Source organism: Lytechinus variegatus, chromosome 5 (genome assembly GCF_018143015.1).
Source record: "Lytechinus variegatus isolate NC3 chromosome 5, Lvar_3.0, whole genome shotgun sequence".
Lineage (NCBI taxonomy): Eukaryota > Metazoa > Echinodermata > Echinoidea > Temnopleuroida > Toxopneustidae > Lytechinus > Lytechinus variegatus.
The window spans coordinates 510,413-527,974 of record NC_054744.1 but is presented as its reverse complement, the minus strand read 5'-3'; the positions used below and the strand labels follow the sequence as shown (position 1 = coordinate 527,974).

Below are 17,562 nucleotides of genomic sequence, written 5' to 3'. Positions count from 1 at the left end.
TTGCTATCCCAGACATGCTTTATCTGTGTGCAGTGCATGTGACCTTCAATTCAAATAATTTTAAATTTGCTATTTGGTGATTCTGTTTTGGTGAGCACATCAACTTTCTAGCCAGATACACTAGCTTTCTATAAATGAAGACCTATTAAATGGCATCTCCATTATTATACAAAAATAATGATAAAATGCAACCAATATACAATGCAATGGATCTAAAATGCATGGTTGCAATGCACATTTATTATGGGGAAACTCTTTCATATATGTACATGTATTCATAAGTTGCAATAGCAGCAGAATTCAAGTTAAAACATTCTCCTGTCAATCACTTACATTAAAATCTGGATCATCATAGTTTAGTTCAGTATCTTGCTCATATTGCTCATCATCATATTCCTGATACCCATTGTAGTCCTCATCTGTGTCTAGGTTAGCTCGTGTCCAGTCGTCCCAATTCTCTGTTGGATTTGAATTTATGAGAATATAAGTGGAACACCTCCAGCAGTGACACTTCCATTGCACAATTAAATATTGAAGAAGTGCTGACTTTGAAAACAACTAAATGTATTAAGAGGGAAAACATACCATCTATTTGATAATAAAATCTGAAGTTTCTTGACCTAAATGACCTTTGACGTTAGCCTTAAGACAATGCATTTCTTCATTTTCTGATACTTGACAACCATTATAGACAAGTTTTAAGCAATAATGAAATAATGATCAGACAATTATAACCTAATTTTCGTACATACCCTATGTGTATTTAAACCTCAGAATATGAAATAAATCCGCTGACCCCATCTTCTGGCTTTTTTCAAATCTGCCAGATTCTATCAGACAGTAGCTCTTACATGTAAGTCCTACAGAGCTTCTTCAATGTTAATGATTGGGCAATGATTTTTGGTATATAAAATCTCTATGTCCTATGTAATATTTTCTTATGATTAACAAAACAATTCATTTCCATTTTTTTCTAAGGGCCCCCTCACACCTAACCGAATTGCCTGAAATACATGCCTTGCGATGGCTGGTGAAAGGCATTTTTTTATCATTTTCAACGGTAACTGATAGTAAATCATATCGCGTTTGGGTTCGTACACCTTCTGAACTAACAGTAACAGCTGTGAATATTCTAATTCGCGCAGAAATTTTGAACATGTAGTGTGGTACGGTATGTCACCGACACAGCTCCCATAGGACTAGTGTGCCAAAATTGATTTTTTTTTTGGTTGTTTTGGCTTCAATAGGGTCCCCTAGGACCAAAAACGATGGGGTTCAATTTTTTAGACCCCTCCTTCCCTTTGTGGGGGGTCCTTTTTGGCGCCATATTGGCCTGTACAAAACCCAATAGGATAACCCATTGTTTTCAACCTCATTTCTCACTTTTCTTCACCAATTTTATTTTTAAATAGTCTGAGGTGTATGAGAATATTTGATGATGCTGTGATGTCAATGTTTTTTAACTTTTACCATATGAGGGCGGACTTTACGAAAACTGCCCCAAATTGTAAAGTATTACCCCCCCCAATTATCATTTTCAAGATTCAAGATATAAATTTTATTCAATTTAGCAGCTACGAAGGCTGAATTGACATTGAATTTACAATAAAAACATATAAATTGCACATAGACATGAATGAAATCTCAGTTACAAATAATAATCTTAATTCAATTTAACCACAATAATTCAAATATACAGTGATAATTCAAATTTGAGCATGATCGGTTCATCACGGACGGACATTTGATAGATTTTGAAAGTTTTGAAGGCTTGTAACAAATTAGGAATAAGATGAACAAGGTTCCTTTGTGTTTTATAGTGAAGGGTAGGACAAAGTATGCTGAATGATGAAAAAAGTTTGTTGCCATGGTTACCTACAAACATAGGTATCCACTAAATGTGCCATATCACGGACGGACATGATAGAAATGTGGTTTTTAGAATTTTTGTACATTTTTATTGTTTCTATCTAAACAGCTTTACATGGACCAATAATTGTTAATGCAACTAACACTCGGGTATGTTAGCTTCTATGTTCAGCATATTGAATTCTTAACCAATATCAAACTTCTGAGAGAATTGCAAATATTTTCCATCACGGACGGACATCTCGGACGGACACTATCAAAATACAATGGAAGAACTCTGTAAGAAGTTCTTAATACTTTTTTGGGTAAACAAATGCTATTGTATTGATGATTTGTACATATTTTAATAATATTAAACAGTATTAGTGGCACAATCAAGTTGCTACAACTTCAATCAAGTTGCTGCAACTTGATTTAAGATGTAGCAACTTGATTTCTATGCTAGACCCCGGGGAGGCCACTTCCATTCACGAGTGGATACCATGAGCGACCATGGGGTCTCGAAAAGCACCCTAATCACGTAATTTCCATATTCTGAAAATGCACCCCTTAACAAGTATTGGCGTGTGAAACCCTACCCTTAACAAGTATTGGAAACAAAACGATACTCTTGGCAAATATTCCCTGAAATTATTCCCTAAACAAGTACAGGAATGTTTTATTGTTCCGGGTCCTTCGGTCGTCGGCTTTACAGTAGTTTGGTTTAGTACGATCCCACCTTCTGCACCTCGCGCAAATCGGACTCTAAACACGAAGTGTTGGGGCAAAAAGGACATCCTTTATAAAACATTTTAATTTTGTTTCATCATCCCCGCAAATTCGACCCTAAACACGTAATTTCCTAGTGAAATAGATACCCTGTTTTCATTATTTTTGTGTTTTTGACACCCTTATCACGTTACGTACGTAACGTGCCCTATCGTGAAAAAGACATCCTTTTTACGTGTTTTTTGGTCGCGCATGGTATCCACTCGTCAATGTAAGTGGCCCCCCTGGGTGCTAGACGCACAGTATAATCTAGACATATGATTGCTCTAAACACAGTTCTTGTCAAAATCGAATGTAAAGAATATTGTCTTTTTAAATTGTAGAATACTAGTAGGTTCAAAATCCACAGCTACATGTAGTTGATTAATGATCATGTTGATTCAAGTATTTTTTTCCAAGAGCAAAGATGTTTTTTTTTAAGGTCCAAAAACTAAATTGAAAAGATCAACAGGTTGCTGATCCTTATGCTTGTTTGTTGGATCAACACTTGTCAGGGGCTCTCTTTAAATCCATCTTTTGCACATATCAAAGCGGAGACACCCCATAACATCAACAGCCCTCATGTATTTAGGCCCTGACCGAATCCAAAATTGAAATTGATATTCCAATCCAAAGCTTATTAAAACTTCTAAACACTGCAGTGCAAGCTTTATGCATTTTCACAGTTTACCAGATAAGCGATTTGCTTAAAATTAGCTCCAAAATGGACTTCGAAAAAAGGTATTCATGTAATTTTCACAAACCTCAAGACTGTGATGTCATGTTCTCTTAGAAGCATTGTGAAGCCATAGGTTTGTACATGGAAAAATTGATTTTTCTGCTTATCAGATTATGCATTGCATTCTACTTCTTCTCCATCACTTTCTGCAAGCTTGAATTGGTGAAATCTACAGCTTTGGACTTGTTCTTGCCATACTTTGTTTCCCGCTTTTTTGGCATATACATGTACATGTAGCTTTTCAACTCTATCTGCATTCCAATAATGTTTAAAAAAAAATTCTGACAACAATATAGCCCCAATAACGGCCAAACAAAGATATCACAAAAAATTGTGAAGAGTTGTAGGTTTATTCCATTTGAGTTCTGAATAATTCTCAGAGCCATTTTTCACTGCAATTAGAAGCTAAAATTAAATTCATAATCTACTCAGCAAAGTTTCTCATTTGCATATATGAATCTTTCCACAAGTATTTCACTCGTCCGTCCGTGATGAAATTAATGTCCATCCGTGATCATTTTTGATTGATTTATTATATGCATAAAATGTATGGATTTTAGCTATGTTCAAATAAAATGATGTACAGTGTCCAGTGAAATACTTCTACACACTTTTATTTCTGTTTTTATTCTGATAAAGAATAAAAAGCTGAATCCATAGACATTATCCTAATGAAAATGATCACGGACGGACATTAATTTCATCACGGACGGACGGAAATGTTAACATCTACAAGGAAAGTTTACTTCCCATATTTTTTTCCTGCTAATTTATGTTTGATGATAGATAAATGTTCAGAGTGCAAGACCATTAAAAAAAAATTGGAGTAACTTTGAAAACAATAAAACTAGAGTGAAATGAATTTGAGTGAATTAACTTTGTCCGTCCGTGATGAAATTAATGTCCGTCCGTGATCATTTTTGATTGAGTTTATGATATGGATAAAATGTATGGATTTCAGCTATGTTCAAATAAAATGATGTACAGTGTTTAGAGAGATACCTCTACACCTTTTTATTTTTTATTTCTATTCTGATAAAGAATAAAAAAACTTTTCATCTTTTTTTCCATCACGGACGGAAATTTCAAAATGGAAATGTTAACACCTACCAAAAAAAATTACTTCCCAATATTTTTTTTCTACTATATTATGTCTGATAATAGAGTAATGTTCAGAGTGCAAGAACATCCAAACCAAATTAGAGTAACTTTAAAAACAATAAAACTAGAGTGAATTTAATTTGAGTAGAAATGTCCGTCCGTGATGAGAGGTAGCAGCACCCCCATGAATAAAATGGACTATTCCGGTACTTTCGGAATCATCAATCTTCATGAAACTTAGTTTTTTGAAACCTGAGATATCAAAGATTATTTTAAAAGCAAATTTGATAAAAGTACCTTAAAAAAAAATTTTCACCTCAATGCGAACCCTTAACCGATCATGCTCATTTACAAAAATAATCATTCTTATTTGCAATACTAATTCCGATTAACCATAATAATTTCAATGAACAATAGTGATTCCAAAAGAGGAAAAATGATTTTTCCCAGTTTTTGGCACTAGAATTATGACAAAAGGATTACATAATGAAATGAATATGTCTTGTTTTACAATCCAATAACAGAGGAATATATCACATGTAATTTATATCAGTATTTTTGGTCAATTGATGTAAAAATCATCCCCATTTCAGGATTTTATACAGTGAAAACCTTTCTACAACACTAGAGGGCGCCATAACTTACGATAAACACTTCCCTTTAAAAAATCGAAATCTAGGCACTGTAATTTTATCAATAAGTTTGAAAGCTGACACATTTCAAGAGCAATTATTTCCAACGCCAAATCATACTATATGAGCATCTAATTTATTTTTATTCTAAAAATTACTGTCTTAGGCTAAAAAATATTTTATTCATTTTTTTCCTTACTTAAGTGGCCTTAATTTGGTTTCTATTCAAAGGTTTTTAAGGGTGAAGAAGTATATTCGGGAAAAAGTTAAAGGACAGCAAGTGGTCTCGTGCCCAGAAATCAAAGATGGCTTCCAAAAATGGTGTTTAAAATGGCTGTTGATACTTTAAATGGACATAGCACATTTCATATCAAACTGAGATAGATGGAATCGGTGTCTAGACTATGGGTCCAATGATAAAAATTGGGACAAGAATACTGCTTCCTTCTTTTATTTATTTAATTTTTCAGAAGCCATCTTGGATTTTTCAACATACCGGGACAGTCAGTAGACTGGTATGTTGAAAAATCCAAGATTGCTTCAAAAAATGGAGTTTGAAAGTTGCATTACGCTGTTGTGGATTGAAAAACCGATATACAGTGCGTATCAAAAAAAAGTTTACACTTTGAAAAAGCCCTGGGGCGGTATTCTGAGGTCATTTTATCTTTAAAATATTTTATCTCTTAAAATGAAATTGGTATTCTGAGTAAACATTTTATCTCTCTGATAAAATTTAAATTTTGATCTTGCGTATAAGTTTTATCTTGTGTATCTATGATGATACGCAACAGAGCAGTGGCTGCGTAGACATACCCATCGCGTATCTCGGTATTGCAACGCGGGTGATGTGCTTGCGCCAAAGTTACTTTGAAGAAAAAATAAAATAAACTTAAAAGAGGGTAGGGGCTATTTTATCTCCGCGACGTTGATCAATATTTCTAGGTGAATTAACTACAAATGTTGGCATGAAAACTATGAAAAATTATATATTCATTGAGAACAACACCTTAAAGTTATTCCTGTACAAACAAGCATTTCATAAGACTTTTCTTGACTAATATTGTCTTTGGAATGATGCTTGAAAAAATGCAATATAGACTTCGAAATAAAGATGAGAGTATTGCCATTTTGCTAAAAAGAAATCTTTGTAAAGACGTGCAAGCGTATAGTGCAAGCATATTGAAGTCAATAAATTGACGCAATCTCACTCCTTCGCCACACCTAGCAGAATGGATTTCCATTGGTTGATATGAGAGAGCTACATATATAAAAGCGCGTTTCTAATTGGATATTGATAAAAAAAATAGGTGTGTCTTACAGATATTAAATGAAGATAAAACTGTTCTCAGAATACCAATTCAGAGAGAATTGAAGGGTATTTTATCTCACTGATTTTAACGGAGATAAAACATTTTATTTCATCTGAGATTATCAGATAAAATGGATCTCAGAATACCACCCCTGGGAATTAAAAACATGTGGGCATTTTTTTCACTTATAAACTTGGTTTGGGTCTCATCTATCCACTGAAAGTAAAAGTTTTGACAGAATGTTACAATTGAAAGAGCACTGTCCATTTTTGTAAAGCTCGCAGAAATCTGTTTGCGCGCTGTGTCAAGGGGAAAGGGCGAAATCAAACTTACCCTGCGAAACATTTCTCATACATTTCCCTTGCACTTTTGGTCAATTTACATAAAACGGACATATTCAAGCATTCTGTAACCATTTTGCCACCCAAATTGAAATTTTAACGTTAGTAAGGACAATCTTTACCCTTTTTGTGTCAGCTGAATCTGAGGACACAACTGATTCTGAACAAAAGTTTATATCAGACATCTCCAGAATTTTTCCACTAAGTTTTTATTATTTTAAGTGGGTTTACATTTAATTTCTCATTTAATACTTGTTTCTCCACACTTTTCTCATGCTTGAAAATGATTAACTAAATGAAAATAAAGCCTAAGCCATTTCATATAAATCAGGTAAAAGGTATCTTCAAATAGACCTTACTAGCTAAATTCCACGTGTTCTTCATGATTAAGGTCTACTTTTATTTGCATAACTATTTCAAAGTTCTGCGCAAATCATTTTTTACTAACTTTTCAAAAGTAACTGGTGCTCACTCAAGCGGAAATATTTTTCGACAGTTATATTGTCGTTTGCTAAAAGGGATCTGTACCAATGTTAGAATGTGGAAAAAATCTTCAGGATATTACAAATGTGTAATTTTACAGGATTTTGTTCAAAAGGTAAAGTTTTTTTTATACGCACTGTAGTTTGTTCAATATCCAGGAATATGAATTTGTGTGTCTACCACGTTAAAATGGGTCAAATAAAACATTAGAATAAATTACAAGGAGAGTCATTGGCCGACGAGCATGTTAAACAATGGAGTATAAAATAGCCACATGTAATATCCGTCAAGGTTATGTTTTTGATGTCTAACCATGATTTTTAAAGTCAGAAAATTAGTTACAAGCGTTCAAGCATTGTGGCCCAGTGGATAAGTCTTTTTTTACTTCAAAAGGGTTGTGGATTCAAATCCAAGCCATGGCAAAAATATTCTACAAGAAATTTATCCACATTGTGCTGCACTCCACCCAGGTGAGGTAAATGGGTACCCGGTAGGATGAAAGTCCTTGAATGCTTGAGCGCCTAGGCAGCCCATCTAAAGCAGGGGTAATAACAATAGCAGGGCCCACTGGGAAAAACGATTTTTAGAACTGAAGTGGCTTCACTAGATATATATACCTATATTATTGATATTATCATATTATAACAAGACAACAAGTTTCGCTTCATTTCACAAAACAGTTATATGCACATCTCGGTCAGTATGCAAATGAGGAACTCATGACATCACTCACTCACTATTTCTATTTTATTATATGAAATATGAAATATTTTTATTTTCTCATCATTGTCATGTGAAATGAAGTTTCATTCCTCCCTGAACACTTAGAATTCCATTATTTTAACATTTTGTGCTTCAGGCAAGGAGGTCCTAATCGTCAAATTCGTAGAAATTGAAATAGTGTATAATTCAAACAATAAAAAACAAAAGAAAGAGTGAGATCATCGACTCTCTCATTTGGATGTAACTGGCTCGTTCATATAACTATTTTGTTAAAAATAAGCGAAACTTTGAAATGTCATAACTTTCTTATTTTACTTCTGATTTTGATGAAATTTTCAGCATTGTGCTTGTCTGATTTTTCTCTATAGATTCGAATCAACATTTTTCTGAGGTGGACTTGCCGTTTAACTGTGTTAATTTTGTATGTGCCAGTCTTCGGACTGTTTTACAATGTCTTTCATAATAAACCGAATTGAATTGAATAGTTCATTTAAAATTCACCAAGGACATATGATTGTGGTGTCCACTCAATGGTTTCATGATTAAAATGATACATTCAACTGGTTACAAAGATATGCGCTTGTCTATTTTGCTGAAAAATCCAAGAAAGTTTTCAAAATGGCATCTAATATGAAAATACTTACCATGATTTTCTTATTTACGAGAAAACTGGATATACCCATTTGATTTGCTAGTTCATTACGATTAACTTGCGTGCTGAACAAAGGGTACACAATTTTCCTGCGCGCGCGCTGCATCTCCCTATTAACGCACTATCCCAAGATCATCGCGCAATTTGGCATCCATTTCCTCTCATGAGCCTGCACGCAAGACATGTTGTCACACAAGGCGAGGGGTAGGAGGGAGGGTTCAAATGGGTATATCCAGTTATCTCGTAAATAAGAAAATCATGGTATTTTCATAATTTACTATCAATAACTGGGATATATTCATTTGATTTGCTAGACCAACACAGATTCAACGTGAAGGGAGGCATGTCTAGAATAAAAGTGCGCAAAATAAGGGAGATTAAGACACGGGGGCCGCTGCCTTGAGGGCAGAGGAGGCGAATAAGGCCTCTCCCGAAGGAATGTCCTTTAAATAAAAGGAAGTAAAGGAGTTAGAAGAGCGCCAAAAGGCAGCTCTTAGAATGTCGTCTAAGGCGACTCCATTAAAAAGAGCCCAAGAAGTAGCGATACTTCGAGTGTCATGGGCTCTCGGCCTAGTGTCAGAAAGGAGGGCATCATCACCGGCTGACTTGATCGCATCAACGATCCAGTGGGAGATGGTGTCTCGCGACGCTGCTGCATACGGCTCGCGTGACGTGACAAACAACTGATCAGAGTTGCGAAGCGTCTTTGTTCTATCCAGATACCACTTCAATGCCCTGACTGGGCACCAGACCTTGTCTTCAGAAACTGAGGAAAGATCTGGAGGGGTGCTAGGAAGAACTCAATCGAACCAGAGGTGGCAGTCTGGTTCTTGGCAATAAAGGACGGAGTTGGAATCAAGCGGACTCCATGCCGTTCCTACCGGATGTGACCGGGAGAAATGCACAAAGCGTGAATAGAGCTGCGTCTTTGACCGGATGCTACAGCGATTAGAAAGAGTCTTGACAGATAAATCATGCAAGGAGCTCTTGGCCAGAGGCTCAAAAGGAGGCTTAGCCAAGGCGTTAAGCACAGCCGGGAGGCTCCAAGAAGGAGCCAGACTTTTCTTCGGAGGTCGCTTTAGGAAAAACGCTCTCATCAGTCTAGAAAGAAAACTGGAATTAGAGACGTTGGAGCCATCTGGGAATCCGGGGTGAAAAGCGGCGATAGCCGACCGGAAACCTCTAATGGTGGAAAGCGAACGACCGATGTCGAAAAGGTGAACAAAGAAATCCGCGATGGCGGCAAGAGAAGCGCTGCAAGGGTCAACAGACCGCGCAGCGCACCAGTCTGAAAATCGGCCCAAGCGAGAATTGTAAAGATCAAGAGTCGCGTTTCTCCGACTTTGAATCACCAATTCAGAGGCACGATCAGAAAGGCCTAACGCTTTCGCGTCCAGACCGATAACGGCCATGCGGTCAAGTGGAGGACCGCCGGCCGAGGACGCAAGATCCCCGAAAGAGGCTGAGATACTATGTCTGATCTCAGAGGAAGTGTGAACAGGTCCCCCTCCAACAGTTCTAGGAGCTGTGGAAACCAGAACCTCCTTGGCCAATTGGGGGCCACTAGAAGAAGCCAGGCTTGGTCTTCCTTCACCTTCCTCAACACTTGAGGTATGAGATGAAACGGAGGGAACGCATAACACCTCCGATCCCCCCAATGAATGGAGAATGCATCCAGGGAAGTTGCTTCTGTTTTGTTGACACGAGAACAGAACATCGGTAACTTCTGGTTGAGAGCCGTGGCAAACAAGTCTTTTTCCAGGGGCCCGCAGAGGGCTTGGAGAGACTGGAATATCTCCGGGTGGAGCGACCATTCGGATGGGAGGCACCGGCCCCGGGACAAAAAATCGGCTATCAGGTTGTCGCTGCTTGGAATGTACGAGGCGATTGGAACGATCTTCGCACGGCGGCACCACTCCCAAAGCTCCGCAGCGAGGGCGTTGAGGGAGCTCGATCGGGTACCGCCCTGGCGATTGATATATACGCCGCCACCGACTTGTTGTCTGTGCGAATCAGGACCGTTCGATCGACTAACCTGTGTCGGAAATGTTGAAGGGAGTTGATGACAGCCTTCATCTCCAACACATTGATATGAGGCGAGGTGTGATGGAATGACCAGACACCCGAAGCCATCTCCCCTGCACAATGGCTGCCCCATCCCGTAAGCGACGCATCTGTGGTCAGAGCGGCTGATGGGAGAGGGGTACGGAAGGGCTTGCTCTTCGCTACAAAGGACGTGTGCGTCCAAGTGGCCAGGTTGAGACGGATCTCCCGAGACAGGGGGATCCGGAGAAGCAGAGTCTGCGTTCGGTTTGAAATAACGCAAGAGGTATCTCTGAAAGGGTCTCATAAGCAGGTGGCAATCCTGAAGAATGTCTACGAGGCTTGCCATATACCCGAGGAGTCTCAAACATGTGCGAGCTTTCACAGAGCTGCGCTCTCTGAGAGAACGAGCTAGAGAGACGATTGCCTGAACTCTGTCCGGGCTTGGTCTGGCGATCTGATTTGGCAGGTCTAGAACCGCGCCCAAATAAGTGGGTATGCGAGAAGGTAAGAGATCCGACTTCTCCCAGTTCACTATGAATCCCAGCTTCTGGGTGACCCGCAGAAGAAGGGATAAGTGGGACAGAAGTTTGGCCTCTGAGTCTGCGACCAGCAACCAGTCGTCGAGATAAACGAAAAGTCTTAGACCTCGTTTTCTCAGGTGGGCGGCCACTGCGGTGACCACCCGAGTGAAAACTCTGGGTGCCGGGCGTAAGCCGAAAGGCATTGCCCGGTATCTGTATGTTGCTTCTTTGAAGCGAAATCCCAACAGGTCCCGCGAGGCGGAATGAATGGGTATGTCGAAGTAGGCGTCCCTGAGGTCTAAGGAGGCGGCCCAATCCGACGCCTTCAGAGACGGTAGAATCGAAGCCAGTGTTTCCATTCTGAAATGGTCTGGCTGGATGAATTCGTTGATCATTTTCATGTTCAGAATCATCCTCAATTTCCCCGAGCGCTTGGGGACGACGAAGATAGAGAGACAGAGATGAGGACTGTCTGGAACCCTCTCGATCGCCTCCTTCTCCAGCAGTGCACCGATCTCTGATTCGATGTACTGCTGATGAAGAGGGGGGACGGTTGACAAGGCAGATCGAATCGCGCCGTGCGGGAAGGCCTCTATAACGATATAGTAGCCATCTCGCACGACGGATAAGATGAAAGCGTCGTCCGTTATTTCCTCCCATGCGGGGAGGAAATGACGGACACGGCCGCCGACCGGTCCCAGCGCTTGGGGAAACCCGTCAAAGAGACTGTTTGGGCTTAGCCGGAGCCTTGGAGGCTGGCCGGCTGCCTCTACCCACCACGTGAGGCACTCACTGGAGGTCTAGTGCGAGCTCTGTGACTTGGCGGAGTGTGTGCACGGGGTTGAGATGGGGGCACCACTGGACGAGAGGAAGGGCGAGCCTTGGAGGCCGACTTCTTCGTTGGTGGAGCCGTCGGACGCGAGGCTTTGAGATCTTTAAGAAGCTCAGAGGCCTGCTTGCGTCCATCGATCTCTTCTTGTAGAAGAGATGCAACCTCGCCCCCCGAACAAGTGTTTGTTCGATTGGGGGACGCCCAGGAGGAACTCGAGCAAGTCCTTGGACGCAATGCCCAGTCTGTTAAGGACGCGAGCTCTACGCGAGTTGGATGCAGTAGTAGCTGCAGAGGCTAGTTGCATCCATAACTCACCTACCAATGACAAGAGTGCCTCGTCAAGAAGGACACCATCGTTGGCAGTTACTTCCGGCTCGGAAGACTGTGCTCGGAGACCGAGCAAGGCTCAGAGGAAGGCTGTAAGTCTGAGGGCTAAACGAGTCAAGGCCTCATACCTAACATCCGGTTTCTCAACAGAAGCAAAATGGCTGGAGGAGAAACGAGTCCCCAAACGTGCCCGGATGCGGTCAAGCTGGGGGGAAAACGTCTTAGGGGTAAAGAACGCCTCGGTGTCATCCTTTGTGAAGGTAAAGCTCTTACCAAAGGATACCGGTTTTCTTCCCTGGGAGGCGGGCAAGCTGGCCTGAGCGGCCGCCCTCTCGTATGCGGCCTCGAAATCATTGGTGAGCAGAATACCATGGGCGGTTTTCCGTGGCTGCGAGAAGAAAAGAGAATCTGTATCTCCCTCTATTGGCTCGTTAGCTGGATATGCGGGAGATATTTATGGAGGATCTCCATGGCGTGTGCTAGCCGACGGCTGGGGAGCCAGGCTACCCGATGGATCGAGATTGGACTCTCCCCGAAACAGCCTGTTCCGCCTCCAGAGAGGGGGAACCAACCCACGTCTCCTCGCCGGGCGGGGCCCCGAGGGAAGCAGGCGCACGTGAGAAGCTCGAGTGGCGGTGCGTGCCATGGCCGGGCTCGCGGGGGCGGACCCCCGGAGAAGGCCAAGCCTGAGTGTTCACTGGCGTAGCCTGAGTGGGTTCAAGAGCCAGCGATTCGTGAGAGTCGCTAGAGGCATCTTGAGGTGTTGGATGGCCGGTGTCTGCTTGATCCGCTGGGTTGGCAGTACCGTCGGCTGAAGTAGACAAGCCTGGGGGTAATAACCCGCAGTGCTGAAAGGCACTCTGGAGTAGCTTGAGAAGCTGAGAGGCCTGGCCATCAAAAAATAAAAGGACGGAACGCCCGGCGGAGCGGGGCATACGTCCATGGATCTCCTCTTCTTCTTTTTCTTCTTCGGTTGCTCCGGCGCCGGAGTGGAAGAAGGGACAAGAGACTGGGCTGAGCCTGTCTTCCTCACCTTAGCTCTCCCGCGGGGAGCGCTAGCCGAGTGAGAGGAGACGTCAGCCGAATCTGACGGTGTCAGATGGTGTTGAGACTCAACTGTCTCTTCCGACTAGGGGCTGGCAGCCCTTTGCCGCTGCTCCCTTGCGGGGTCTTACACGGCATCGAGCCTAGTCTATGCCGGGTGGTGGAGAGACCGTGCTCTCCCCCCGGTCTTCAGATGACCCGATAGCCGGTGGGTCTAACAGCCCTAGAGGAGACGTCGTTTTCTTTGCTAGTACGACGCTCCCCGATAGAGGTTCATGCTCCAGAGCGGAAGCCTCGGCTATCTGCCTGCGGGCACGTGGTCGCAAATCCACGGTTCCACCCTTGTTAAGCGGGGCACGTGAACGCGCCTTCACGGTTCCACCCCTCTGAGAGCCCACGAGGGCTCTGTCTCTGTTCTCGCTACCAAGGTTACCAATGGTTGGGAATAAGACCCCGGTGTTAGACACCAAATCAGCGGCCAACTGGAGCTTTTCTGTGAACGAGTCCGAGAGGCTCATGCTGCCGAAGAGGGATCTAGTAGCAAGAAACAGAGAAGAAATAAAGGGGGGGGGGGTTAACAAAGCCCAACCCCAGAAGTCAAGAGACCTCAAAAAACGGACTTCAAGAACGAAATATTAATCTCACAAGGATAATACAAGGTAATATCCCAGAAAAAAGGGAAACAGTAATAATTCTAAGAATTACTATGAGACACTGCCCCTAAAAATGTCCGTTAGAAAAACACAACAAGGAACTGCTTCTGCTAAAATTCTGTAAAGAAATGGGAGAAGCACCTAATAAAAAAGAAACACGGAGTTTTCTTTTTTTTTTTCTTTTTGAGGTGAAGATCAGCTAAGAAAAGAAAACAAGATTCCCTTTTTTTTTTTTAAACAAGAAGTTTGAGAAAAAAAATATAAAATCCAGAGACCGGCAGCTGACCTGAAAAGAACAAAGGGAAAAGCGAAACTAGCTTTCCTGAGAAGGAAGACCGAACCATAGGCGACGAACGCTAACAAGAGACGGCTTCCTAAAAAAAAATTTAAGTATTCCTGTGAAAGAAAAAAAAATTTCAAGACAAGGTCTGAAAATCTTTTTTTTTTTTTAAAGTAATTAATCAAATAATTAATTAATTAATTAACTAATTAATTCAAATATAACGGAAGCTCCGCGCGACGGGATAAGCTTACAACAATCTTAAACTAAAAGAATAAGATTGAAATAAGGGAAGAAATGCATGATAAATAAATCCAAAATGAGAAACAAGATTGCAAATTTGGGAGTGTACTTAGCTTGCGCCTGAACTCGACAGCAGGTGAAAGTAAAAGAGGAAATGGACGCCAAATTGCGCGATGATCTTGGGATAGTGCGTTAATAGGGAGATGCAGCGCGCGCGCAGGAAAATTGTGTACTCTTTGTTCGGCACGCAAGTTAATCGTAATGAACTAGCAAATCAAATGGGTATATCCCAGTTCTTGATAGTAAATAATGATTCCTAAAACTCATTAACTAGAGATCAATGATGTGGAGCTCATTCGGCATCTCGCAACAAAATTTAACACAATTTCAATTTCAGCCCAGTTGACACTGAAGTGAACTATATTGGTGACATAAATTGAGGATATAGAATTGAAATTGATGAAGAAATGACATCGAAGCATTTTCTGTGATCTATGAATAAATTTCATATGAATTAAGTATTAATAATTATCTAGTCAAAGTTTCTTGATGCTGTGTAGAACCTTGGTGAACCTAATGTAGCTCTCAGATGGAACAAAAATAACCAAAATCAAGCAACAGATAATTAAGTAATTTTTGTGAGTTTTTAAAATGTATGAATAAATTAGCATATTTAATGAGTTTCAAAATTCTATGTTGAAATTTTGTATCACCACCTTGAGCTATCATATCAAGCAAACAAAATTGAAATTGATCAACAAATGAAGAAAAAACATTTTTTGTGATTTATGAATAAATTTGCATAGATTAGAATAAATAATTTTCTAGACAAAATTTCAAAACATAAGTTTCGTGAACCTCATGCAGCTCTACCAGATGGAAGAAAAAAAAATCAAAATCTGTCAACAAATAAAGAAGAGTCATTTTCTGTGATTTATCCATTTTGCATAAATTAGCATTAATAATTTTCTACTGAAAATTTCAAACTTCTGTGTAGAAGTTTGGTGGGCCTCATGAAGTTCTACCAGATGGAAGAAAAAATATCAAAATCTGTCAACAAATAAAGAAGAAGAGGCATTTTCTGTGATTTCTGAATAAATTTTGTATAAATTAGCATAAGTAATTTTCTACTGAAAATGTCAAAATTCTGTGTAGAAGTTTGGTGAACCTAATAAAGAGATGGAAGAAGAAAAAAAGTAAAAATCGGTCAACAATTAACAAAGAAAAAGCATTTTATGTGAATTTTTAAAAATATGCATAAATTAGCATAAAAATTGTTCTGGTCAAAATTTCAAAATTCTGTGTAGAAGCTTGGTGAACCTCATGAAGCTCTACCAGATGGAAGCAAAAAATTCAAAATCGGTCAACAAATAAAAGAAGAAGCATTTTTTTGTGAATTTTGAAAAAATGTGCATAAATTAGCATATTTAATGAATTTCAAAATTCTGTGTAGAAGTTTTGAATCCCCCACCTAGTGCTATCATATAAAGCAAACAGAATTGAAATCGAACATGAAATGGTGAAGTAGTAGCATTTTGAAATTGTGGACGGACGACAGACGATGGACGACAGATGCCACGCCACAGCATAAGCTCATCTTGCCCTTCAGGCCGGATGAGCTAATAATGGTCAGAGTTTATACAATATTAATCTGTGAAGAATAATTTTGGTGTCTACATGGTGGTACAAAGGGTCAGATAATACATTCGACAAATAACAAGGATACTTAGTTTTCCATTATGTCTAACACCCATGAAACATGTAGATTAAAAAGTTTCATCACAAACTCATGAATCAATATGATAACTTATCCCATACATTTAAGTGCAGGCACCAAAACGTTTCTTACAGGTTGATATTGTATGAATGATGTATCCACTTTAAGTAACATTGTACAACGCCTACTTAGCTTGTTGTACGCAAGCAAATGGGAGGCTGAATGTCAAACATTCATACCGTTGCACGCAAGACATACCATCCAAAATGTACCGTTGAAGGCTTTAGGAGGTGACGTCACAATACGATTTAATCCATTGCACTCAGTAAAAATGAAGGTGCAATACGCGTATAAGCCTGCTGGCTAAATGCGCAATGCTGCATAAGGTCATGTGCGCTTGTTGGATTTTGCTTTTCGCTTTACAATTTTTTTGCTCCCTTTTCATAGATAACTGCAGGAAAAAAACTCTCTTTTTTTTATATTTTTGCTCAATTCCGAGGCGTTGTACAATACAAATAGCGATTATTCTTATTTGTGCAATGGTGGAGATTTTGCAATGGTAAAAGAAAGAGACGCTCTATTCAACTCGGCTAACGCCTAGTTGATTATGTTGTTCAGTAGTGAACACCATATCTACGAAGTAGCCATACTTACCTATTCCCTTAAATGCCATTCGATCGCCACGCTCGAATACACCCGGCAAAAAATTTCTCCTATAAAAGGAGAAAAAGTCTGCAACGCAGACTAGAGCTCCGCACGACCAGGATGGAAACCCCGCCCTATACTATAAGTACCTTGCGTGCGTGGCTCACTTCCTCTTTCTTAGGCAAACGAACCTCAGATACAGAAAGAGGGGAGGTGGGAGGGTAGCATAGGTAAGTATGGCTACTTCGTAGATATGGTGTTCACTACTGAACAACATAATCTACTTCAGATACGCCATACTTACCTATTCCCTTAAATGCCAGATTACCACGGAAACAACTATGGGAGGTGGTCAGGCCAAAGCCAAGAGGCCCTACAGATCAATTCTATTATACAAGATACTAATGACAAGCTTGTAAAGTTAAACTCATACCTTGGATTAGCAATGGGGACCGGACAGGGTGGCCCTCGCAAACTTGGATTCATCACCGAGGACATCCGAGAGGTAGCAGGATGTGAATGTATTAGCGTTGGACCAATATGCCGCTATCATTATATCCTCCATGGGTACGCCCTTGAATAAAGCCCAGGAAGCAGCCAATCCTCTTGTGTCATGGGCTCTAACTTTCTGGTGAATGATGACTGGATCACCAGCAG

The 17,562-nt window shown here is 40.4% G+C and overlaps 1 protein-coding gene across 1 annotated transcript in view; it reads right to left on the bottom strand.

The window, feature by feature from the left end:
* The window catches only part of LOC121414781 (protein KRI1 homolog), a 97,040-nt gene that overhangs the window by 274 nt on the left and 79,204 nt on the right, over positions 1-17,562 (bottom strand). Inside the window, exon 12 of the mRNA XM_041607838.1 lies at positions 334-458. Within this exon, the coding sequence (XP_041463772.1) occupies positions 334-458 (125 nt within the window). The remainder of the gene's footprint in view (positions 1-333; positions 459-17,562) is intronic.